Consider the following 26,343-nt stretch of genomic DNA (forward strand, 5'->3'; position numbering starts at 1 on the left):
GGGAGTTGAACCTGGTTCTATCCAAGTTGATGGGGCCTCCTTTTGAGCCCATCCACAAGGCCTCGTTACAACACCCCTCTTGGAAGGTTGCGTTCTTGGTGGCAATTGCATCAGCGCGAAGAGTAAGTGAGATACAAGGGCTGTGTACAAAAGAACCCTACACTGTTTTCCACCACAACAGAGTAGTCTTAAGAGCACATCCATCCTTTTTACCTAAAGTGGTCTCTGATTTTCATATTAATCAGTCCATTACTCTTCCATCTTTTTTTCCAAACCCTACGACCCCCGGCTGAGCGGTCTCTGCACACTTTAGATCTTAAGAGAGTGCTTAAGTTTTATTTGGAAAATACCAAAAGTATTAGGAAGACGGATCAGCTCTTTATCAACTATGGTTCAATGAGAACAGGCTTTCCAGCTGCCAAGAGATCCATCTCCAGATGGATTGTTTCCTGTATTAAGTTGGCTTATCAGCTGGCGGGCAAGCCATTACTATTGTCACCTAAAGCACACTCTACTAGGGGGAAAGCGGCCACAGTAGCTTTCTTACACGATGTCCCTATCTCTGAGATTTGCAAGGCTGCAACCTGGAGATCATTTCATACCTTTACAAGTCACTGTCTTGAATCTGATTCCAGGGCTGATATTCAAGTAGGACAAGCCTCTTTGAGGAATCTATTTGGGTAGCCTGCTGTCTGTACAAGCTTAGTTTTCTCTAGGCTTAGTATTGATATTACTGTTTATCATTACTCCTATGCCCGCAGGGAGATGACTATTGATGAGGATCCCCTGGAAGAGAAGGATTAGTTACTTACCTGTAATCCTAGTTCTCTTCCAGGGGTATCCTCATCAAAGTCACAAGCAACCCTCCCGCCTCCCCGGGCAAAGGATTATTTTAAGTTGGAGATATGGTTAACCTAAATATTTCATGGTTTTTTCAGTCTCCGCAAAGAACAACTGACCTAACTGTCACCCCTGAGGCATGATGGGAGGCTGGGGGTCATGGGTGCCTTAAAGGCACAGTGTCTGTTTACTGCATGTTAATGCAGGTTAGCTTTTCAGTCTTTTTAGACTGTAGTTTTGCAATGCAGCCTGGGAGCTTCCTATGCTTTCAGTGTTTCATGAGAATTTCCACTGCTTTCTGAGCATTAAAACAGTTCTAAAACAAAACTGTTGTTGTCTCTCATGTTTATAATGCATGTTTGTTCATGGTTTATGGAAATTCTTTACAGCATAATTCAGCTCTGGTGTTTATTAGGCTGCAATTGCTTATTTATATATATATATATATATATATATATATATATATATATATATATATATATATATATATATATGTTTATATGTTTATATATATATATATGGATATATATATGTGGGGCACATATAATATAATGTTTCCGGGGTCCCGCACATGGGCGGGAATATTCTAATGCTTATGACTTTGATGAGGATACCCCTGGAAGAGAACTAGGATTACAGGTAAGTAACTAATCCGCACGGCTACTATACGACTGCCCAGTTCAGTAGCTCATCTCCGACCCCTTCCAGACCGAAGGGCCACACGTCAAGGATGCCCACTCTCTCCACTCCTATTCCTACTGGCAATGGAACCCTTGGCCTCCGTCATTCGCCATTCACCGCTCATAGCCAGCTTCCCTATTTCCCCATTGTAGGAGGCCTCTCCAAAGTATATCTCTATGCCGATGACATCCTTCATACCATGCGGGATCTTCGCAACTCCCTTCCAGCATTACTGGAAGTCATAAAAGACTTTCCGGCCCTGTCCGCTTTCAAAGTAAGCTAGGACAAGAGTGAGACCCCCCCGCTGTCGACCTGCACCACAATTGCGGCAATACATGGATAGCCCTTCCGCTGGAAAGCTTCTCGGCTTAAGTACCTTGGGATCTTGGTCTACAGGGGCCTAACTAAGATGGTCACCGACAACCTGACTCCCCTTATCACGGAAATGAAACGGGACTTCGATAAATGGTCCCTACTGGGTTTTTCTATGTCGGGTAGGGCATAGGCGTTCGGATGGTCACGCTGCTGCATGCTCCCCGTTACGATGCCACTGGCAACTTTACATCTCATAGACTCCCAGATTCGAGCCTTCGTGTGGAGATCTACCCGACCCCAACTAGCTGCAGCCAAACTTATGGCGCATCGCTCCTGTGGCGGCCTGGGCTTGCCGTTGGTGGAACACAGTTATCTGGTCCTACATCTGTCTCAACTCGACTACTTAATACCGAGTACCCCGGGCCCTCCACAATGGGTTCAATGACTATAGACAAGGCCTTCTATTTGGGATCAACGCCCCCCCCCCAACCGTCACACCTACATCCTGTGCTGCAGGCCACATACAAAGCCTGGCACAGTGCCCATCGCCTCCTTGGAGTGGATCACAGACTACATAGTAGGGTGCCGCTCTGGGGCAATGACAGCCTCCGCATTGACGGCTGCTCCCTTCGCTGGCCGCGTTGGGTGGAAGCGGGTATACATACCTTGGATCAAGTACTACTGGACTGCGACCTGAAACCTTTCAATCACTTGAAAGAGGAATTTGGCCTCCACCAGGACAGGCCTGGCAGCACCTGCAACTATAACACTGCCTGTGGCGCTGCCTGAGTCCCTGCCTATGGTCCTTGCAACCCTCACCAGTGGTGGAATACTTGTTCACGTGGGGCTGACATCAGGCTTGGTGGGGCTTTACAGCACACTCACGAAACACCTCTGCTCACAACCCCTCTCTAGTAGCCTCCACACCAAGTGGCAGGACCGCCTTCAGTTTACCATTGAAGAAGAGGACTGGCCTGAGGTTCTAGAAGCCCTGGACAGAAGCGCCCGGGAAGCCCGATTGAATTTCTGCTTGTTTAAGGTGCTCCATGAGCTGTGATGGACCCCGCAAAAGCTGCAAAGGGCGGGCCTCCTACGCCACTCGAACTGCAGGAGGTGTTCAGCTATCCAATAAGATCTCACCCCTATCCTATTTGATTTCCCTTCAATCCAGATTTTTGGGACTATGTAGGTGACACCCTGGGGGCATCCATATCTCTCCAGCTCTACTTTACTCCCTCTGTTATCCTCCTACATGATCTCAGAGGCTCCCCATACCTATCCCTACCGCAGCTCTGCCTCCTGCACACAGTGCTGTCCACAACCAAGCTCTGCATCCTTCTCCAGTGGCGTTCGCCCTAAGGCTGATTGCACCAACACTAGCTGTCCCCCCCTATTCCTGCGCAGAGGACAACCTGACACCTGCCATAGTGGTATAGCCCCCTCTCTTTCTCCCTTGGTTGGGACCCCAGCCCCCACACCTGCTCCTGCTTCCCTCACTGACCCCATCACCCCATCCCGTCCTTTTCATGCTGGTCTGTTTTCCCCTCCCTACCTCTCTCTTCCTCTCCATGTCCCCTCCTCCATGCCTATCCCTCTATCTTCTTCCTCCTCCTCCTCCCCTCCTCGCCGCTGGGCACGCAGATATATGGATCCTCCTCCTTCGGCAGGGACCCCTGATATAGTACATCTGTGCCCTCTCATGTTCCCCCCTTCTTTTCCCAAGAATACTGTATGCACCAACCAACCTGTGACCTAGGACCCCCCCGGCCCCCTCCCCGATTGACTCATTGGACCTCTTAAACAACCCCACCACCGCCACCATAGGACCCCCCATTGCGTCATTTTCTTCATGGTTTGGGGCTTGTGGTCCACTCCACCTTGCGGCATAGACAGCGGCCTTCACCCTGCGTGGCCTGTCCTCCCCTCACCGGCCCAGCACGGAGACCCCCAGCTATCCTCTTCTTTCTCCCTCTCCACACCTCCAGAGACATCATGGCACATAGGCCTCCTTGCTGATTGTAATGAGAGAAATGCCTCAACCCACTATACCTCAGCCATCACCCGGGGTCTGGCACACACCGATAGGGCGAAAGGCCGGATACCCTATCTCTGCTAGTGACCTGGGCCCTCCCTCTTGCACTCCCATCACTCCTTCTCTTCCCCATCGTGCTCTTCTTCCCTCCCCCTATTTCCTTCTTATTGTGCCATTCAATGTTGTTCACTATTGAATTTCTTGCATTGAAATCCTGTTTTTACTTCAATAAAAAATTACGGCATAAAAAAAGAACTGTAGAAACTCGAAGGAATAGCATGTAGCACTTGTATAAACTATTTTACTATTTTTCTTCCACCTATCGGTAAATATTTCTCCTCGGGGGCTTCACACACTGCTAAAAGCAAATTTGCTTTTTCTATTTTTTGCCATTGCACGGAAACAAAATCCTGCCATGAGAACAGTTGATGAGCATGATAATTATTTTTCCCTTTTACATCTTTTGCATTTATATTATGGTAGATGTCGTTTAGCTTCCATTAGATGCAGGATAGACGGTTCAGCTTGTGCCTTTTTGTATTATTGGTGACTCTGTACACTTGGACGTACACACTCTATCGTCACTGCCACCATTGTGTTGTGGTCGGTTGTTGATCACAGAAAAAATGTACGCCACTGACAACGATGCTCCGAGAAAGTGCTGGAGGATGGAACACAAGAATTTGTAAGAGCACATAGTGCTGGAGGATAGTGGTGAAGCTGAGGTGCCACTGTCAGCAGTTTTAGACTATTGTCACAGAGAATTGAAGTGCAATGGTTTTGGATGGCGTTCTGATCCTATTGGATCGATTGGCGATGTGTGACACCATAGACCACTCCATCATCCTCTACAGTTTATGTTTAAGCTCAACAATAGTTTCATTAAGTCCTTCCTTCCATAAAGATACAGCCCTGACACTATCCATCCTTGCATTCAGCCCCATGTCCCTTCTTGTGTAGTGCAGCCGTTGTTTCATTTGCAAGAAAAAGAAAATAACTGTTTTGCCCCAAAAGGTTTTTTTGGATCGAAAATGCCCTTTGCTGTCACTCCTAGAACAACCTACAACCATTGCCTGGGTTGTCCACTTAAAATACATCATAATAGATCCATAGGACTCACATTCTCTTTGCATAACTGCATCATCAGACTTATCCACTTTCATAATGCTTCATGACACCTTGGGTTTTAATCATCATTAACATTCATTGTGATGGATTCTAGATGCTGTTTGGTAATTAGGGCAAGAGTTAGACTTTGTTCCACGGCGAGTGGCTCCGAAATCTGTGATGTTATTGAGGCGGGCACTGTCAGATGGCATTCTAATAGCTGTCATTGAGAGACTGCCCCTCAACGTGTTAAACTCAATTTGGTTGCGATAGCAGTAGAAAGCCCATTAAAGTCAGTGGGGCCATTGTGGTTGAAGGTGGACAATAGAAACAGATCTGCTTCTCCATTAACATCTGATTGAAGCAGAGTTATCAGGCTGATCCTAAGTGTGACTGTCCTGCAAGGTCAAATCTGTGGGATGGCTCCTTGAAGGTTTCTCTTGTGTACTGAGCTCTTGCTCCATTGGTTGCCCAGTTACAAGATGGCACCAGCTGCTCTCCTTGTTGGTAAGAAGATCACTGCCTGAGGTCTTGTGCCACTGCCGCTTGCTATTAAACAATGCGGGGTACTCCTGCATCTGGGCATCACTCTCCAGAAAAGTGAGGTGGGTTCTCTCTTCTGTCCACACCCAGGTCTTCCTGAAATAGACTGCTGAGATTCAGCGTTCTCCTCCTAGTGCCTTCCTGCCGCTTTAGAGGCCCCTCTGGTTGATTGACCTTGTGGTGTTTGGTGAGGCCAGCATCTGGCCTGGTCCAGCATGGTCGAGGTGTTGATGCTCCTGTATTAGCTTAGCTGGCTCCATGTCCTTTAAGAAGTCACCTTTGATCAGACTTTACATTCCCCACCAATCCTGCTTTTGGGTTTCCCGTCCTACTGCTGTGCATATCCTCCTCTTGATACAATAACCAGACTGTGCTTAGCACATTACAATGGTGAATGGAACGAAAGCACAAAGTACTGAGAGTATGGGGCTTCAAAACGAATCCTACTGCGCAGCCCCAGCAAGCACGTGCTCGGATTTCATCATTGCTCCCTATTATCTTTCATAGGACCATGTCTCTCCTTAAGTATCTACATTTGTTCTGCGTATTTCTGATACCAGCCTTATAATTAAACTGCGTCCCATGACTCATGAGGTTCTGTTTAGTTTTATCACAGTGTCTTCTTGATGTTTACTTACGTATGTCTCTGAGAATGAGAGGGAGTCACCCTGGCTAGGGAATGGCCTATTGATACCTCGACTCCTAACTGATCCCCAGCCTTCGCCCTTCTGCCAGTGTGTGCCTTCTAGGGGACCATGGATCTCTGTCTTTGTTTAAGGGACTTTTCCCTCTTCAGAGCACTAAAGCACTAAGCTTATTCTCTGCAAATCTGGGCTATTATTGCCATAGTATTGTTAAAGGAGGCTATGGGAAATAGCATCCATTTAGGTCTTTTCCACTATTTTGTGACACGTGGCATAATTATCCTTCACAAACTTTATTGACATTGGAAGCAATGAGATTATACCTCAGTCACCAGCACTCCGCCCCCTGCACTGGCTGTCTAAGCACGGTGCACTACCAAAGAGCTCTCTGCTAGGAAGGGTGACTGTCCCTGATAGCCAAGGTGAGGTCTTCAACCTTTCAACCGGCTCAAAGTAGTGCAGGTAGGGGGCGTGCTCTATCGACCCAAGAATAACAACTATCGAGCAGTCTACCCGTCACCTTAAGATTCACAGGACAACACTTGCCTTTCAGATGAGTCCTCAGGCCGACTTCTTCCCGCAGTAACGCTTGCTCGACCAGTTCTTAACCTTGAGTGCCCAGAGGCAATGGCAATGGTAAATGTAATCACTTCACAATAGTACTTATTGTATCATTTGTTCTTTTACTGTGCGCAGTACTCTGTATAACTTCGGGCAAAGTTTGTGCTGTCATCTTATACATAAAATAAAATTGATACAGCATAAATCAGCCCGGCTGCCTGGTCATGGTAACCTTCATTTGTGACTGTTCTGGGTTGGATTGACCAGAAATGAGTCATTTCATCTTTCATGTTCAGGTGTGCATTTACACAACAGGGAAAATGGCTGTAAATGTACACATGGATGTTAGTTCAACAAAAGGCTATAGGTGGTGGAAGCTACATAGAATTGGACTGATGGTGCAGTCCTGATGCCAGCGCAGCATCGACCGTTTGTCGCTCCCTTGCCTCTCTTAGATTCACCTTTGCTGCTGGGTGAGTGACAGAAAAACAAGGAGCGGAAACTACAGAGATTAGCCAGAGTAGTCAAAAACCTCATTGATTTGTGTTTCTGTCACTGCCTTCAAGACCCTGAGACCAGAGTTGATTTTTTCAAGGGTATGACAGGGCAAGACGTCGATAGCAGCTCTTGCCTTTAATTGGCATCCATGACAGTACAGCTATCAAACTAAACTATGTCATAACTTAGCTTTTTCCCCACTGACTTCTAACTGTCCACTTTCATAGAATTTATTTGCCTACGGAGACACTGATGGGACCGGAATCAGTGCGAAGCTACAGCATCCGCTGGGTGTGGCTTGGGACAAGAAAAGGAGCCTACTCTATGTGGCAGATTCTTACAATCACAAGGTGAGGAGTGGCTTTCTGCTAACATGTATTATTGTTTCTCAGATGCCTGACAGACATTCAAGTGTGCTTGCTATAACTATGGACAGTCGGGAGAACTGTGTAGACTCCACATCTCAGCAGGAAAGCTGGTGTTTGTGACTCTCCTAGCAGTAGAGCATTGCATGTTGGATCTTTCTTCATAGAAGAGGTGTTGTATGGGTGACCTTGGCTCACAATAGAGGCATAACATGAGAGTATTTTGCTGTCAGTCGAGGCTTTGCATGTTGGGCCTTTACTCACAGTAGAGGCATTGACCTTGCTTCCGCAAAGCAATTTGCATGGTTGGCCTTTCTTGTCCCTGATGAATTTGCTTAGCTGTCCTGTGTGGACTTAGAAGCATTGTATGAGTGGATTCTGCCTGGCATATAGTGTTTGCAAGGGTGGCCTCGATTTGCGGTAGAGAATTTGCATGGGTGAGTTCTGTGAAGAGTAGAATAATACATGAGTAACTTCCAGCGTTTCTTGGGTGGCCTCTCCTGGCAGTAGATAGACTGCATGGGTAATCTCCTAGCAGTAGGTGCAATCAATGTATGATCTCTCTTGCAATGGTGCTTTGCCTGATTGGCTTATGCTGGACACAGAGGGTCTGTCTTTGATAGTAGAGAGATTATTACATTAAGCTAGCAGGGGTATTGCAGTTGCGACCTCTGGCTCTAGATGCAGTATTGTGGTGATCTTTGCTAGATGTACAGGCTGCTGCTGCTGATGGAGATCATTGCATGCATGAGGCACAGAAGGACTCCCCTTTCCCTGACAATCTACATTGGTATAGAGAAGCCTGAGACACAGTTCATGGTGTCAGTGGGTCCTTGTTAGATAGCTGCATGGGGTCTCCAGACTTCGGCAGTTCATATGCCTCGAGGGCGGCCATGTTTAGCTGCTGCTGCTTTATTGGGAAATATTTGGTTCGAAACTGAAGACAGAGGTGCTTGATGTATTTGGTCCCAGGATGCTTTTCCGGTCCAGGGAAGACCTGGCTTGGCAGTTCGGGCTGGACTGTACCGCATGAGACACAGGGTCAAGATTGATTTGCATATAGCTGGGTCTGACCAGGGGTGGCGAAGTGAGCTAAAGAACGATGATGGATTCAACCCAGATCTGTGACTTAGGGTGAGTGTCTGAAAAGTTTCATCGCTCCGTCCATCATCTCCTTGTGTTTGCTTTGTGTTGGGTTATGGACACAAATTATAACTATCAGATGAAATTGTGAATGTGCCTGTGTGCTTTGTTGATGTTCAATTGATTGGTGATCACTGATCTGAGCCCTTGTCTTTCACTGTTCTAGAGCTTCCCATTCCATGAGACTGCAAGGTGTTTCCAGGTGTCTTGGAAGCAGAGGAACTCATTTTCCTCTTGTATGCATTTGAAATTTCTATAAAGCGAACCTAACCAATGGGCTGCTAGCTAGAGATATACATCACGTAATTTGAAGGATGAAAAGTTAAAGCAGCACTTTTTCCAAAGTATAACAAGCACCACATGCTTGTGCATTTGAAATGAGGCAAATACTGTGCGTTTCTAGAAACAGATCCTCAAACGTGAAGTGCACGGAGGAACTTAGGCAGTGGGAATGTATTTCTGTGCACACAGGTAGGGACGCTGGTAATAGTCTATTCTGAAAATTGCAGAGTGCAGACGAGTTGGACATCATTGATGCTTATTAAGGCCAAGGCAGCCATATGTGCACTCCTCCGCAAACTGACAGCTTCTCTCTTGTGGTAGTCTGAGGGAGGACACTCCACTCATCAAATACAATTTGGGCCACTTCTGTCTGCATCTTCTCCGTCAAGATACAACATAGAATTAACAGCGCATGCCCAGTGTCTTGAACATGATTGTAGATCTATTTGTTTTCCAAGAACAAATAACATTTCTGTGGCGGAACATACTATATAACAAGGGGTGTCCCCCCCCCCCCCCCCCCCCCCGGTCTGCAAAAGGGAAGCGTTTCACAATCCTGCCATCTTTATTGTTAATCTGGAATCAAGGTGTCACTATCAGCATCCGTCACCCCCACCCCGCGCCGTTATTCAGATCTGTGCTCCCTTGGATACAAATCACTGTCACCTCGTGACACTCAGGGGCTTTCCATCCAGTGATGAGGTGATAGATATATTATAGTGTCCGTCTACAGAACAGAGGAAAACGTTTTCTGGCTTCATGCCACTTACATTTGAGTGAGATATAGGTGTGGGGGCAGCTAAAAGGATTCCGTTGATACACATTGGAAAAACTATCCCTTGGACTATAAAACATGTATTACTCCAAAATCGGTGTGGCGATTTGATTCCTTCACAGATGCCCAGGATTTCCTTTCTTCATACATCTTTCACATGGGCCTATTTTTTTGCACTAAAAGATCTAAAATTGTTGTGCTTTTGAGTTGAGTTAATGATAGTGAAGAGTGAAGCCCTCATGAATGGAAGCACAAAGCAAGCAGTGAGTGAACATGCTTCAGCGTTTTCATGCTCCTGCGGTACCAGGGATCTGTGGGTGCATTACTGAAGTGTAGTGTGTCTGAGAACGGATAGGGGTGCAGGGGTATTGTGATTCTGTCCATTCCATAGCTGTATTCATACCGCTCATTGCATAGTAAATTGGTTTTCCTTCTGGCTTTGAGCACTAAGGAGAGGGATTTAGAACACGGTATGTGCAGGTGACATAATGTTGTTTACCATAAACTTGGGTGAAACCATTCCTTCTCTACGGTTATACACTTAATTATGTCCTGTGCAGGATACTCAATGAATTAGTCGTAGTGGATGAAGTATGACACAGTCTTGCAACAGAACATACAAAATGTAAGTGGTCAGTCGAATATACAGCACTAATACTATGAAGAGACATCGCTAAGATCTCAACATTAAAAACTGAATTTGTCTACTGGACTTTATTAGCACTATTGGGCACTCTGTAAGTCTGTATGTCATCAAAATGACTGTTCACCAAATGTTTCATTCCTCTACAGAAACTTGATTGTAAGATGCCATTCAAAAAACCCATAAACTCGTTAAAGAGACTACAGCATCCAGTCAAAGGGACGATCTTTAACTTTCCATCCGCCATGTGTTCTGGTTCACGATGTTCATTTAGTCAGGGAACCTTAGCATGGTTTTTTTTACCCCCTTTAGGAGTTCACTGAAGTTAGACAGTCTCCTAATCCCCAGTGGCACACTAAGAGTGGCTACCACCTTTAAGAACTGCTAGGCGTTATTGTATAGATCAGCTATAAATTACAGCGAAGACAAACTGGATAGAGGGCTATTCTGCCAGATTCACAGAGTTTCTCTGTGTACAGTTATGACTCTTTTATGGCACACTTCTGAAATTCCTTGAGCAAGTCACAGCTACTCATGTGACTTGGTGAATCCCTTCTTTAGGATCTATTGGTCCCCCTTGAAAATGAGGATAGATAATAATTCTAGTCAGTGTTTGCTTGCGATGTATACGAACAATGCTGGGTGCACAGATTTCGCTGCTTACTGGACTGTCCGTCACACTAAGTAAATGAACTGTTATTTCTAATGCAATTCTAGAAGTAAAGTTAAATGACTTGGTAAGCTGTCTAGACATTCATGATAGCCAAACATAATCATCTAAACATTGGAAAAACTAAAGAAATGTATATGATTGTTGGTTGCATGATGTGACTACTGTTGAGTCTAATGGGAAAAGGTTATTTTTGAATGAAGATACTAAAGTAGACTGCGTGATCTGAGGTCAGCATTTTGCAGCCAATAACACATATTACACGTATGCTGATTCCTGCCCAGGTTCTACTCAGTTTGGGTTGTGATGCAGAGAAGGATTTTAATTACGATGTATTCATTATTTCACCAAATATATTGTATCCTTTTTATTTTTTCGTGCTTTTTTCACAAATCACTCCACAGTATGCTTCAAATCTGGGTGTAATATTTCTGGGTATAATTACTTAAGAATAATTTAAGGTGATTGTTAGAACTGGGGGTCTCTAGTTGGCAGAGGTAAGTACCTTAGACCAAGTAGGGACCCTTGCTTCTAGTCAGGGTGAAGGAATACACACAGTAGATAACCTCCGCTCTCCCTCTAGGTAGCTTGGCGCGAGCAGGCAGGCTTATCCCCAAGGCAATGTGTATAATAATTGCACTCAACACAACAATAATCCCCAATCCACCACAAACTGAGACCACACAGGTAAGTATATTTTTATAAAAATATATAACTTTATCTAGTTTCAGCAAGGTAAATCAAGCAGTTGCACGATAATCACTTCATTATTAAAATGATGCACTTAATCTTAATGGTGGTACGTAGTTTCAGGAAGTTCTAATGTAAAAAAAACAAATGTCTCAAGTCTCTTCAAATCAGGTATTAAAAATAATGCCCCTGATTTCTGAATGATGCGCTCTAAAAACGAGCAGTCCCAAACTATGCCACTGTTAAAAAATATGCCACTGATTTTGGGATTAGAACGCTCTCAAAATGAGCCAGGACAACAATGTTAGCGCTTAAAGTAGCCTAGTCGATCTGCCCCCAATGCCAGGAATGCCAAGCGCTACAAGCGCGTCTCACCCGAGGGCTGGGGGAACTCCTTTTCCTTCCCACGGCACTTCCTTCGGCCTCAGGTGAGCCTCCTTTGCCAGCGCTCACTCGCGCTCGGGCCCGGCCGGTCTCAGCAGGCTCTCCGCCCGCTCCCAGTCTCTCGGGGGCGGCGAGGAGCAGAGACGGCAGGCTGGGGGCTCGAGCACTCCTACAACTCCCTCGGCGAGGTCGGGTCCGTCTTCCCCGGGCCCGGCGGTGATTACTCCGGCAGCCGAGGACCTTGACGGCGGGATCCAATCCTGTCGCGGCACTCTTGCCGAGCCTCTCGTGACGACACGGTCACACAGGGGGAATCAGCCAATCCGGTCGCGGCGCTTCTGCCGAGCCTCCGGTGACGTCACCGCCTGCTTTGGAGAGAGCGACCAATCCGGTTGCGGCGTTTCTTCCTCAGCCTCCGGCGGCAGCCAACCACAGCGCGGCCCCTTCGTGGCTGCAGGCAGACCTTCGGGGGTGATTTCTGGGCCCGGGCCCGCGGCGATGCTGAGGCGGGTCAAGCAGTATTAACCCCCGCCACGCGGGAAAGCTTCAGCACCCTCTGGCCCCCACACGCACGGGTTGAGGCACCCGTCGATCTCGAGATACAGCAGTTAGCAGACAGCGCGGCGCTCTCCAGCAGAACAGAGAGCAGCCAGCGCGCTACTCGGGGCAATCAGCAGGGCTTAGTCCAATAGTCCCCGAGTTTCACTGCACACAGCAATTTCTTGATCTCCTTCCCACACAGCAGCTCCTGGGGGGGGCACAGCAGAGTCTTGTTATCCTTGGGCAACCTTTATGTTCCTGGGTTGCAGACAGGGAGCCAGCTCCTCTCAGGCCCTTGGAGATTCAGGTTGTAGACACAGCACACAGCAAAGTCTTAGCAGTTTCAAGCAGGCAGGGACACAGCCCACAGCAAAGTCCCTTTCTCCTCCTCAGCTTCCAGTGGTACAGCAGAACAGGTCAGCCCTTAGAGCACACAGCAAGGCAATCTTCCTTTAGTTCTCTCGCCGTCCTCCTTCCAGCAGAGGGTCCTTCTTGATTGTAGAATTTCAGAATCTCATCTTCTGTAGTAAGGGGTCCTTCCCTTATACCCCTGAACGCCTTTGAAGTCCTTTGTGCAAGGGGATCCTTGGCTCTGGAATGTTTCTGGTGTTCTTCTTCCTGACAGCCTCAGGGCCAGAGGTGACAGCAGGCCGGCAGGGGAGTTAGCCAGCACGGTGGTCAGGCAGGCACAGCCCAGCACTATCAGGCGCTTCTCTCTCCCCTTCCCCGGGCAACAGATGTCGCCTTTCACCCCTGGGCTGACTTCAACCCCCTCCGGGGCCCTGCAGCTCCTGTCACGCAGGCATTCCACACACACAGGCCCAAGCACACAGAAAGGTTTATACAAAAGAACAGCCACTTTCTAAAAGTGCTATTCTCAACCCCAGGATCCAAAAACAACCTTCACTAAAAGATGTGTCATTTAATTCTGAGTTCAGGGATATCTTTCATTGATGTTCCATCTTGTTCCTATAGGGAGATAGGCTGGGGTCCAATGGGGCCAGCCTCCCCATGTTACCCTAGGGAGCCTTACAGCCCTACAGCAGTGAGCACACAAAGTGGCTGCTGCTCTCCACCAGTGCATGTTACCTGCACTAGTACATGCTCTACCCTATCCATACACTGCACCCTGCCCAGGGGGGTACCTGGAGCCTTCCATAGGGGTGGCTGATGTGCACAGACAGGGGAGGGTTAAGCCCAGCCAGTGGGGACACTGGCCAGGCGGACATGGCAGTCCACTGACTGCACACAGGCCCTGCGCTGGCAGGCCTGAGACACCATTTTAGAGCTACTCATGTGGGTGGCGCAATCTGCGCTGCAGGCCCACTAGTAGCATCTGTCATCACCAGCCCTGGCACACACAGTGCACTTTACTAGGGACTTCATGGTGATACAAATATGCCAATCAGGTATACCCAATCAATATGACAATTTACAGAGGGAGCACTTACCCTCTGACACTGTTCAGCAGTGGCACAGGGTCCAAAGCATCTAAATCAGCAAAAACGAAATCCAGCACAGCATCAAAAATACATGAGTCAGAGGCAAAAAGATGGGGGAAAAACCACGCCAAGGATGTCAGGTCTAACACGTGTCCCCTCCAGCTGAAAGTGGGGAGAACTACCCAACCTCTTGGGAGTCCTCATCACTAAGGCGGAAGAATCTGGACAGACCGTCAGCATTGGCGTGTTCTGTACCAGGGCGGTGCTCCACCGTGAAGTCCATCCCCTGTAGGGAAATGGACCACCTCAACAGTTTTGGATTCTCGCCCCTCATATGCATTAACCATCTGAGGGGCCTGTGGTCGGTCTGAACACGGAAGTGAGTCCCAAACAGGTAGGGCCTCAGCTTCTTCAGAGCCCAGACCACAGCGAAAGCTTCCCTTTCGATTGCACTCCATCTCTGTTCCCTGGGGAGTAGCCTCCTACTAATGAAAGCCACTGGTTGGTCTTCGCCCTCCTCATTGATCTGTGAGAGTACTGCTCCCACGCCTTGCTCTGAAGCGTCAGTTTGCACAATGAACTCACTTGAAAAGTCAGGTGCCTTAAGCACCGGTGCTGTGCACATGGCAGTTTTGAGGGTGTCAAAAGCAGTTTGACAGGCCTCAGTCCAATTCACTTTCCTGGGCTGATTTCTAGATGTCAGCTCTGTCAAAGGGGCTACAATGGTGCCATAACCTTTGACAAACCGTCTGTAATACCCGGTGAGACCTAAAAAGGCTCTCACCTCAGTCTGGGTCTTCAACACTGCGCAGAGGTGTTGCAAGTGTTCCTCCCATGTGGAGCTGAACACAGCAATGTCATCCAGGTATGCCGCGCTGAATTCCTCCAGCCCTGCTAATACCTGGTTGACCAGTCTCTGGAATGTGGCCGGGGCATTTTTCATCCCAAAGGGCATGACACGAAACTGGAAGTGCCCCTCGGGTGTTGAAAATGCTGATCTTTCCTTGGCCCCCTCAGTTAAGGCAATCTGCCAGTAACCTGAAGTCAAATCAAAAGTGCTCAGGTACCGGGCAGCTCCCAACCGATCCACCAGCTCATCAGCTCTGGGGATGGGGTGCGCGTCAGTCTTGGGGACCGCATTGAGCCTGCGGTAGTCCACACAGAAACGGAGTTCTGGGGGGCCACCAGGTGTAGCAGCTTTCTTAGGCACTAAGACCACTGGGCTAGCCCAGGGGCTGCTAGAGGGCTCAATTACCCCTAGCGCTAACATCTTAGAAACCTCTTCTTTGATGCTAGCCCTGACCTTGTCAGCCACTCTGTAAAACTTCTGTTTCACAGGCAGGTTGTCACCGGTGTCCACATCGTGGACGCACCACTTGGTGACACCTGGGGTCAGGGAGAACAGGGGGGCGAACTGACCCAAGACTTGGCGACAGTCCTTCTGCTGCTCTGGGGTCAGGGTGGGTGAGAGTATCACACCATCCACTGACCTATCCTGCTCCTTGACTGCCAGGAGGTCAGGGAGAGGATCACTATCCTCCTCCCCTCCAGCATCTGTAGCCATGAGCATAGTCACTTCAGTCCTCTCAAAGTGGGGTTTGAGGCGGTTCACATGTAGCACTCTCAGGGGTTGCCTGGGAGTCTTCAGGTTAACCAAATAGGTAACCTCGCTCTTGCGCTCCACCACCTCATATGGCCCAGACCATTTGTCACGGAGCGCACAAGGCTCCACAGGCGCCATCACCCACACTTTCTGCCCAGGTTGGAACTCCACAAGAGAGGTGTTCTGGTCATACCACCTCTTCATTTCCTCCTGGCTAGCCTCCAGGTTCTCTTGAGCGAGCTTCCTGAAGCGCTTGGTCTGGTTGCGAATGGCCAGCACATAGCTGAACACATCCTGAGGGGTTTTCCCACGGGATTTCTCCCACCCCTCCTTCACCAGAGTAAGAGGCCCTCTGACAGGGTGGCCATACAGCAACTCAAAGGAATACACTCAGTAGATAACCTCCGCTCTCCCTCTAGGTAGCTTGGCGCGAGCAGGCAGGCTTATCCCCAAGGCAATGTGTATAATAATTGCACTCAACACAACAATAATCCCCAATCCACCACAAACTGAGACCACACAGGTAAGTATATTTTTATAAAAATATATAACTTTATCTAGTTTCAGCAAGGTAAATCAAGCAGTTGCACGATAATCACTTCATTATTAAAATGATGCACTTAATCATAATGGTGGTACGTAGTTTCAGGAAGTTCTAATGTAAAAAAAACAAATGTCTCAAGTCTCTTCAAATCAGGTATTAAAAATAATGCCCCTGATTTCTGAATGATGCGCTCTAAAAACGAGCAGTCCCAAACTATGCCACTGTTAAAAAATATGCCACTGATTTTGGGATTAGAACGCTCTCAAAATGAGCCAGGACAACAATGTTAGCGCTTAAAGTAGCCTAGTCGATCTGCCCCCAATGCCAGGAATGCCAAGCGCTACAAGCGCGTCTCACCCGAGGGCTGGGGGAACTCCTTTTCCTTCCCACGGCACTTCCTTCGGCCTCAGGTGAGCCTCCTTTGCCAGCGCTCACTCGCGCTCGGGCCCGGCCGGTCTCAGCAGGCTCTCCGCCCGCTCCCAGTCTCTCGGGGGCGGCGAGGAGCAGAGACGGCAGGCTGGGGGCTCGAGCACTCCTACAACTCCCTCGGCGAGGTCGGGTCCGTCTTCCCCGGGCCCGGCGGTGATTACTCCGGCAGCCGAGGACCTTGACGGCGGGATCCAATCCTGTCGCGGCACTCTTGCCGAGCCTCTCGTGACGACACGGTCACACAGGGAGAATCAGCCAATCCGGTCGCGGCGCTTCTGCCGAGCCTCCGGTGACGTCACCGCCTGCTTTGGAGAGAGCGACCAATCCGGTCGCGGCGTTTCTTCCTCAGCCTCCGGCGGCAGCCAACCACAGCGCGGCCCCTTCGTGGCTGCAGGCAGACCTTCGGGGGTGATTTCTGGGCCCGGGCCGCGGCGATGCTGAGGCGGGTCAAGCAGTATTAACCCCCGCCACGCGTGAAAGCTTCAGCACCCTCTGGCCCCCACACGCACGGGTTGAGGCACCCGTCGATCTCGAGATACAGCAGTTAGCAGACAGCGCGGCGCTCTCCAGCAGAACAGAGAGCAGCCAGCGCGCTACTCGGGGCAATCAGCAGGGCTTAGTCCAGTAGTCCCCGAGTTTCACTGCACACAGCAATTTCTTGATCTCCTTCCCACACAGCAGCTCCTGGGGGGGGCACAGCAGAGTCTTGTTATCCTTGGGCAACCTTTATGTTCCTGGGTTGCAGACAGGGAGCCAGCTCCTCTCAGGCCCTTGGAGATTCAGGTTGTAGACACAGCACACAGCAAAGTCTTAGCAGTTTCAAGCAGGCAGGGACACAGCCCACAGCAAAGTCCCTTTCTCCTCCTCAGCTTCCAGTGGTACAGCAGAACAGGTCAGCCCTTAGAGCACACAGCAAGGCAATCTTCCTTTAGTTCTCTCGCCGTCCTCCTTCCAGCAGAGGGTCCTTCTTGATTGTAGAATTTCAGAATCTCATCTTCTGTAGTAAGGGGTCCTTCCCTTATACCCCTGAACGCCTTTGAAGTCCTTTGTGCAAGGGGATCCTTGGCTCTGGAATGTTTCTGGTGTTCTTCTTCCTGACAGCCTCAGGGCCAGAGGTGACAGCAGGCCGGCAGGGGAGTTAGCCAGCACGGTGGTCAGGCAGGCACAGCCCAGCACTATCAGGCGCTTCTCTCTCCCCTTCCCCGGGCAACAGATGTCGCCTTATACCCCTGGGCTGACTCCAACCCCCTCCGGGGCCCTGCAGCTCCTGTCACGCAGGCATTCCACACACACAGGCCCAAGCACACAGAAAGGTTTATACAAAAGAACAGCCACTTTCTAAAAGTGCTATTCTCAACCCCAGGATCCAAAAACAACCTTCACTAAAAGATGTGTCATTTAATTCTGAGTTCAGGGATATCTTTCATTGATGTTCCATCTTGTTCCTATAGGGAGATAGGCTGGGGTCCAATGGGACCAGCCTCCCCATGTTACCCTAGGGAGCCTTACAGCCCTACAGCAGTGAGCACACAAAGTGGCTGCTGCTCTCCACCAGTGCATGTTACCTGCACTAGTACATGCTCTACCCTATCCATACACTGCACCCTGCCCAGGGGGGTACCTGGAGCCTTCCATAGGGGTGGCTGATGTGCACAGACAGGGGAGGGTTAAGCCCAGCCAGTGGGGACACTGGCCAGGCGGACATGGCAGTCCACTGACTGCACACAGGCCCTGCGCTGGCAGGCCTGAGACACCATTTTAGAGCTACTCATGTGGGTGGCGCAATCTGCGCTGCAGGCCCACTAGTAGCATCTGTCATCACCAGCCCTGGCACACACAGTGCACTTTACTAGGGACTTCATGGTGATACAAATATGCCAATCAGGTATACCCAATCAATATGACAATTTACAGAGGGAGCACTTACCCTCTGACACTGTTCAGCAGTGGCAGAGGGTCCAAAGCATCTAAATCAGCAAAAACGAAATCCAGCACAGCATCAAAAATACATGAGTCAGAGGCAAAAAGATGGGGGAAAAACCACGCCAAGGATGTCAGGTCTAACAGTGATTTATAGAGAGAACTTTTGAAAGAGAAAGTGTTTAGTAGATTAGGCATTTATTGTGAGAAGTTAGCCTGGCATATGATGTCCACTAGTTTTAGTGGGCACCTTGCACCAGTCTAATCGACCCTTATTGATGGTGGTTGTATAGTCAACCTTATAGAAAGCTATCCTAGTGGTAGCATGAACCAGCAGTCCTCAGGCTAAGACTTCAGTAGCCGAGTTAAGCAAGTTGTTTTACCATGTATAATCCTGTGAATACTAAATAAAAGGACACCACACAAGGTATATATCAAATATATATGTAATTAATCTAAACACAACGCCTCTGCACCTTTTATGAGGTCAGAGGTAAAAATATAATACAAGTCACACAGTTAATATACAATACGTTGCACAGTATACGTTATGCCCTAGGCCCTCACAAACCATATACTAAGAAAGTGGTAAAAGTACTACTTGAGAGTTAGAAAGCAGGCCTGGGTCCTGTGGAATCGCTGGAGCTACACTAAACAACCAAAGGGTAGGAAGTAGGAGGCCCACGGGAGACGCGTGCAGAGTCTAAACACAGACGCGGGTTACCATTGATTTCTATGGGAAACAAAGAAGTTACAAATATGCAATTTAAGGACACTTCCGGATGGACTAGGATGGAACCCTTTTAAACTAGGACACTTCGATAGTTAAGACCCACGGGAGCACCGGAGTACTCGTGTTACCTCATCCAGGGAAGCCGGGTTCATAGGTGTCTTTTTGTGTCGGGTTTCGTCGTCGTTTTCTATGGAGAGCTGCAAAGAAGTGCTGCAGGCGATTAGAGGAAAAGTGTCCGGGTGGACCCAAGGGTGGATCAGTGATGTGAAGAACCTGAAAGCAGAGTGGACAGAGTTTGGGTCACTAGCCAGTGACCAGGAAGGTACCAGGAAGAAACCAGGCGATGTCGAGCGCTCGAAGGTGAAGAAGGTGAGTTTGTCTCTTCAGCCACGAGGTCCAGGAGACATCGATGATGACCAGGCGATGGATTCGAGCTGTCCCACAATAGATCTAGATGGCTGCGGTGTTGGTATCCAGATAGGACCCAACAAGCCTTGGCAACCGCGTACCGAGATTGGCTCTGTTGCAGACCAGCAAGGTCTGTGGTGCTTCCCCTTTTCAGGGAAGCTGGAGCAAGCCTGGAGCAACCAGGAAAGCAAAGTAAATTCAAGATGGTGTCTTCAGGGGGCTCACTAGCCAATGGGCAAGGAACCAGGAAGACACGTCGAGCTCAAATGCAAAGGCGGGGCCCAAAGAACACTCGTGTAGTGTGGGGGCCTGGGCTTCGGTGCAAATGGTGCTCGGGGCTGGGATTTCTCATACCCCAATGCACAACTTACTGAGGCTTAAGGAAAGGAGTGCAGGTAGCAAAATGCAGGATGTCCAAGATGTCCGGTCCCACGTCTCTCGTGTCCGCCACAGGTCTCAGCTTTGCTGTGGATGTGGGTCGGGGTCAAAGAAGTCTGGGAGTCCAGTTCTTGAGTCGCAGAGTCTTCGGGTTCCGATGGGAGCCTTGAAACTGCAGACCGGCGAAGTTGCTGTTAGTGCCTGTTTGCACAGGGTGGTCACTCCTTGACCACAAGGGAGATGACTTCCGTCTTCCAGTCAGAATGGATTGTCGAAGGTCCAAGATATGTCTTTTAAAGATTCGTCCAGGATAATCTAAAGTCCTGGGGACACAGCTCCTATACTTATACTAAGAAAGGGGGCTGGATTACCTGGCCAGGTCCCTTCTATAGGTGGATCTGAGAAGGGGGTGGTTACACCCCTTTCCCTTTGTCCAGTTTCGCACCAGAGCTGGGGCTGCAGTGCCCCAGCAACTGGTTTGAACCGGGCTATGCATGGAGCACCTTGTGTGCTCCAGGCAGTGTCTAGATGCATTCACTGAATGCATCCCTCCCTGCCCCAATACACAAAACCCCTGTCTGGGGAGGAGCCAGCACCTCCCTGGACAGGAAACCTATTGTCCAGGCCTCCCCTGCCGGAGTTTCGTCCAGCAACAGGAGGTCAGACTCGTGTCTGTAGCAGCAGCATCCATTTTGTGATGCTGAGGCTCTGTTTAACTTTAACCAGGTAAAGCAGTAAGCTACATGTCTTTTCCCTCTAGAAGGGTGGAATGCTACCCCCGCTGCCAGAATTGGCTGGGGGAAAGTATTCCAAAGTGTTTGACACCTTACACGACATGTTTTGATAAAGCCAAACCAAAGTTAGCATTAACCGCGAGGATTATAATGCACATAAGAGTATATGGTATCGCTATATCATAGAACAGCTATAAGGAAATGGTTCTGAAAGCTGCAGAGGGGCTCAGCTCATGCTAGGGCACCCTCTCACATAAAACCAAGCACTCTGCCTCCAGGATTGTCGAGGCCTACCATAGGAGTGGCTTATAGGTGATATGTGTCTATATATAAAGGTATATAGGTGTAGATATAGGTATACTATATCTAAGTAAGGGGTGATTGCACCACCTTACACAGGCTGTGTGAACAGACCTGTGGTGTCAGTTTGGAAGGCAAACCAGGGGTGGCACAATACATGCTGCAGCCCCTGGTAGGCCTAGGGTGCACCTATGCCCTGGGTACCTATGGTACACTGTACAGGGGCTCACAAGAGTGAGCCAGTAACCAATCTGGTATGTGCCTAAAGTACATGGTATCAATTTAGAGAGCGAATAGCTGGGCTGTGGGTCTGATTAACAGGCCAACAGCCACATTAAAGTCAAAAACCAGAGAATCACAGCAAAAAGTGGGGGTGACCATAGGAAGCAGACCCTACTCTCCTACATTTATTTTATGTGTTTATTCAGGGATTTCTGTAAAGCCCCCAAACTGCAAAGTCCCATCTCAGAACACTTGTGGGGGACAGAAGGAGAAGAACTGCTACTTTATCATGTGTGACATCTACTAGACCCAGTATTTAGCAACTGTCTGGGTCTAGTGACAGAGCCCCCTATTGTTCTTCCGTGGACAGATCATCAACTTATCCAGCTAACCTGGTGCATCCCTAAACCGCCTGCTCTTTTGACAGGTTCACGGGAGGCTCGAGATTGGCCGAAACTGTCAACTGATGAGTGGGCTCTCGAACTTCAAGCCACAATCCCCCTAATTACTACAGATCCTATAGGAGCAAATGACACTTTCAATAGCTGGATTACCCAGTCACTGGATACTATTCTCCCAATAGTAAAATCTCGGACCAAAAGGTCTAGGACGTCAGCCCCTTGGTACACCATAGAGCTTAGGGAGATTAAACGTAAGTGTAAAAGGCTGGAGAGAAAATGGCGCCTGGGGTATACAGACCCTGATAAAACAGCATATAGAAATTCCATCAGGAACTATAAGCTAGAGATCAGAAAAGCTCAATCCCAGCACTACACACAAAAGATCAATGATGCTAGGTCCAATTCGAGGGAAATATATAGGATAGTAAAAAGTCTTACTGTACTTCCCCAGCCTCCGATAAACAGTGAGAGTTTACAAGCTCGCTGTAACGAGCTGGCAGATTATTTTTTTAATAAAATAGACTGTATCTACTCTGCTTTCCCAACTATTCAATCACAGAATCAGGTAGCCATTGCTGGCCTCCCCAATTATGGGGTAGCAGAAAACAAATCTCCAGTACTGGAGAATTTCCCATTGCTGCAGTCGGACTTATTAGCCAGTCTAATGACCCAGGTAAAATCGGGCTCCCCCAGCGACTCGGCCCCTCCTAGCTTTTTAAGGACCGTTAGTCAGACCATTCTACCGGTCATGCTAAAGGTACTCAATGCCTCTATTTCCACCAATATAGTCCCCCCTAAGTGGAAAGAAGCCAGGGTGAAGGCACTTGCTAAGAAGCCTAATATGAGCGTCACCAACCTTAGTAATTATCGTCCAATCTCCTTGCTCCCCTGGGCCAGTAAGCTACTGGAAAAATATATCAACAGCCTCCTGACCAAATTCCTAGAGGAAAATAATCTCCTTGATCCCTCGCAGACCGGTTTCCGCCCCAAGCATGGGACGGAGTCAGCTCTGTTGGCGGTCCTGGAGGAAACGAGAGGCATCTTGGATCAGGGAGGATCGGTGGCAGTCATCCTCCTCGATCTCAGTGCCGCTTTTGACACTGTAAATCACACCATCTTGCTGCAGCGCCTCCGGGAAATTGGGATTCAAGGAGGAGCGCTGGAGTGGATCTGTTCATTCCTATCTAGTAGGCAATTTCAGGTCTTTGAGGGAGCAACCATCTCCACAAGCAAACCCTTGGCTCCTCATTAAGCCCGACGTTGTTTAACGTCTATATGAGACCACTGGCTGGGGTCGTTCATCCGTATGGTATTAAGATCGTTACCTACGCGGACGATACCCAGCTGGTGGTCTCCCTCATGCGGGCTGGAGACCCTGTGGGTACAGTGGACCTGGCGGGATGTCTGAGCGAGGTCAGTAGATGGATGACCCTGTCTTGTCTTAAACTTAATGGGGACAAGACAGAGGTTATGATGTTGGGACATCAAGCACCATCTACGATCAATCAGATCTGGCCAGTGTGCCTGGGTACCCCCCCAGTCCCCAGAGATGCCATCAAGAGCCTGGGAGTCTGGTTGGACAAGTCCCTGACGTTTAACCTTCAGGCCGTTGTACTATCGGCCACCTGTTTTGGCCTCATTAGAGTATTGAAGAAGATTCTTCCATTACTACCGTTTAAAGCTAGACAAATTGTGGTCCAGGGACTGATACTTGCGAGGCTGGACTTTGGAAATGCGCTTTACCTTGGGGCCCCAGACTCCACAATAAAAAGTTGCAGGTAATTCAGAATTGTGCGGCTCGGACCCTGCTCCAGCTTCCCCGCAGGACCTCTGTGAAGGCCGGACCGATAAGGTTACATTGGCTTCCGGTGAAAGAGAGGATCAGCTTCAAATCCCTTTGTGTTGCTCATCAATCTTTTTGGGAAACTGGGCCACTGATCAGCCGCCCTTTAATCACTCCCTATCTTCCCAGTAGACAGCTCCGGTCTACTAATGCCTTACTGGCTGTTGTGCCAAAGGTTAAAAGGTCTAGATCAGGAGGTCGCTCCTTCTCTTTGAACCCGGCTAAATTGTGGAACAGTCTACCTTTTCATCTCAGGTCCAACTCGGACCTCACCTCTTTTAGGAAGAATCTAAAAACTTTTCTGTTCAATAAATAGTTTGTCCTTCTATATTCAGCCCTACTGAGAACACTTGTTAGCTTTCAGCGCTGGGACACTTCCGGGCAGCTATTCTGCGCTTTACAAAACTCATTTTCATTTCATTTCATTTCATTTCACATAGTAGGGTGGGCATGATTCCAAAATAATCTGTCAGGTGAAAGTCTTGTCTGTCTTCAATGATGGAAAAGCGTTAAAGGTGAACGACGGGTAGTTTGTTTACCAGACTCGGGTGTTGACTGTCAAGAAAGTAAGAGTGAACATGAAAAGAAACCAAGCAGACCTCTGGGTATTACATTTAGCTACGGTCTAATGCACAAGGGCCTTATGGGGAACAAAAAAAGGTGTGTTTTTAGGCCTCAACCCAACTTGAGAAGTCTTTTTCCATTCACTCAGTGTGCCATGAATCCTAAATGAATGTGTCCTCAGAGCACAGTCTAAGAGCAAGTTGGAAATGCATTAGCTTAAAACATGCATTTAATGTCACACTCTGTTCTATTCGAATTATTACCTTTCTGCCTAGTCTAAACTAACGACATAGGAAATAATCAATAATTCATACATTCATTATTTCTGGTAACACATAATAACTCTGATGTGTTCAAAGAAGTAATTGATGGAATGCTTGAATTGATCTCAGCCACTGGTAATTACTAATGGCAGCATTCCAGTTCATCGCTATTTTGCACACCATGCCACCTCAATTTCAACCTAGCCATATGCAAATCAGTATTGACCCTTCTTCCGTGGCAACAGTCCAGATTGAACTGCTAGGCCAGATCCTTCCTGAACTGGAACATAAGCAATCAAAGACAATTTTACCTATAATTAAGGCTCATGAGTTGGGCATAGTTTGATTTCAGTGGCAAAGTATGTACAGGACCCAAGCCTGGGCACACCCGTTAGGGTATCACATTGAAGTATCTTTACAAGTAAGTTGCACAGCATGCTACCTCATTTTTGGCACAGCCATATGCAAATCAGACCCTGTTTCAGTATTAACAGCCCAGCCCAAACTGCCAGGCCAGATCCTCCCTGAACCGGAACAAAAGTAACCCAAGACCGGTTTCACCCTACGTAGGGCTTATCAGTTGAGTATAGCTTGGTTCCTGTGGCTCAGTGTGCACGTAACCCACTTCTTGGGACACCATCCAACTAATGGCATCACACTGAAGTATATTAAAAGTGATATATGGAATGCTTGAATTAATCTCAATCACTGGTAATTACTCAGGCTTCATCCCAGTCCATCGTTATTTTGCACTTCAGACACATCAGTTTCGACCCAGCCATATGCAAATCCATTCCAGTGTGAACGATCCAGCCAGAATTGCCAGGCAAGATCCTCCTTGAAGTGGGACTCAAGCAACCCAAGAATGTTTTCACATAAACTAGGGCATCAGTCGGGTATAGCTTGGTTTCAGTGGCACAGTGTGCCCGGAACTCATGTCTGGGCATACCTGTCTCACTTGGAGTGTCACACTGAAGTATACAAAAAAGTGATGGATTTAATGCTTACATTAATTTCAGCCACTGGTAATTACTCGGCCCGCATCCCAGTCCATTGTTATTTTGCACATCATGCCATCTTAGTTTGGACCCAGCCATAAGCAAATCAGTCTTGAACCTGATCCAATGGGGACAGTGAAGCCTGAACAGCCAGGCCAGGTAGTTACTGAGCCTGAACACAAGCATGCAATACTGGTTTGGCCCTAATTAGGGCTTGTCAGTCCCGTATAGCTTGGTTCCAGTGGCACAGTGGGCTTGGGACCAACATTTTGGCATTTTCCTCCCACTTAGGGCATCACACTGATGTATACAAAAAGTGATGTATGTAATGCTTGAATTAATCTCAGCCACTGGGAACTTATCAGGGCTGCATCTCCATCGTTATTTCACACACCATGCCACCTCAATTTGTACCCAGCCAAACGCAAATCAGTCTTGAACCTGCTCTAAAGTTTAACAGTCCAACCCAAACTGCCAGGCCTGGTCCAGTCTGAACCGGATCACAATTGACTGAACACCGTTTTTTCCCCAATTCGAGATCATCATTCAAGTTGTTTCTTGGTTTTAGTGGCACAGTGTGCACAGGACCCACGTTTTGGCATATCCATTCCACTTAGGGCGTCACACTGAAGTATATAAAAATGATGGATGGAATGCTGAATTAATTTCAGACACTACTTGATTCTGCATCTTAGTCTTTCATTATTTTGCACACAATGCCATCTCTGTTTGGAACCAGCCATATGCAAATCAGTATTGAACCTGCTCCAATGAGAACAGTACACCCCATTCACAGGTCAGATCTTCCCTGAAGACAAACAACCCAAGACCGTTTTGCCTTAATTAGG

The 26,343-nt window shown here is 48.3% G+C and overlaps 1 protein-coding gene across 1 annotated transcript in view; it reads left to right on the top strand.

The window, feature by feature from the left end:
- NHLRC2 (NHL repeat containing 2) overlaps positions 1 to 26,343 on the top strand; it is a 1,046,453-nt gene that overhangs the window by 827,262 nt on the left and 192,848 nt on the right. The window contains exon 8 of the mRNA XM_086922864.1: positions 7,449 to 7,571. Within this exon, the coding sequence (XP_086778990.1) occupies positions 7,449 to 7,571 (123 nt within the window). The remainder of the gene's footprint in view (positions 1 to 7,448; positions 7,572 to 26,343) is intronic.

Source organism: Lissotriton vulgaris, chromosome 5, assembly GCF_964263255.1.
Source record: "Lissotriton vulgaris chromosome 5, aLisVul1.2, whole genome shotgun sequence".
In the NCBI taxonomy this organism is placed as follows: domain Eukaryota; kingdom Metazoa; phylum Chordata; class Amphibia; order Caudata; family Salamandridae; genus Lissotriton; species Lissotriton vulgaris.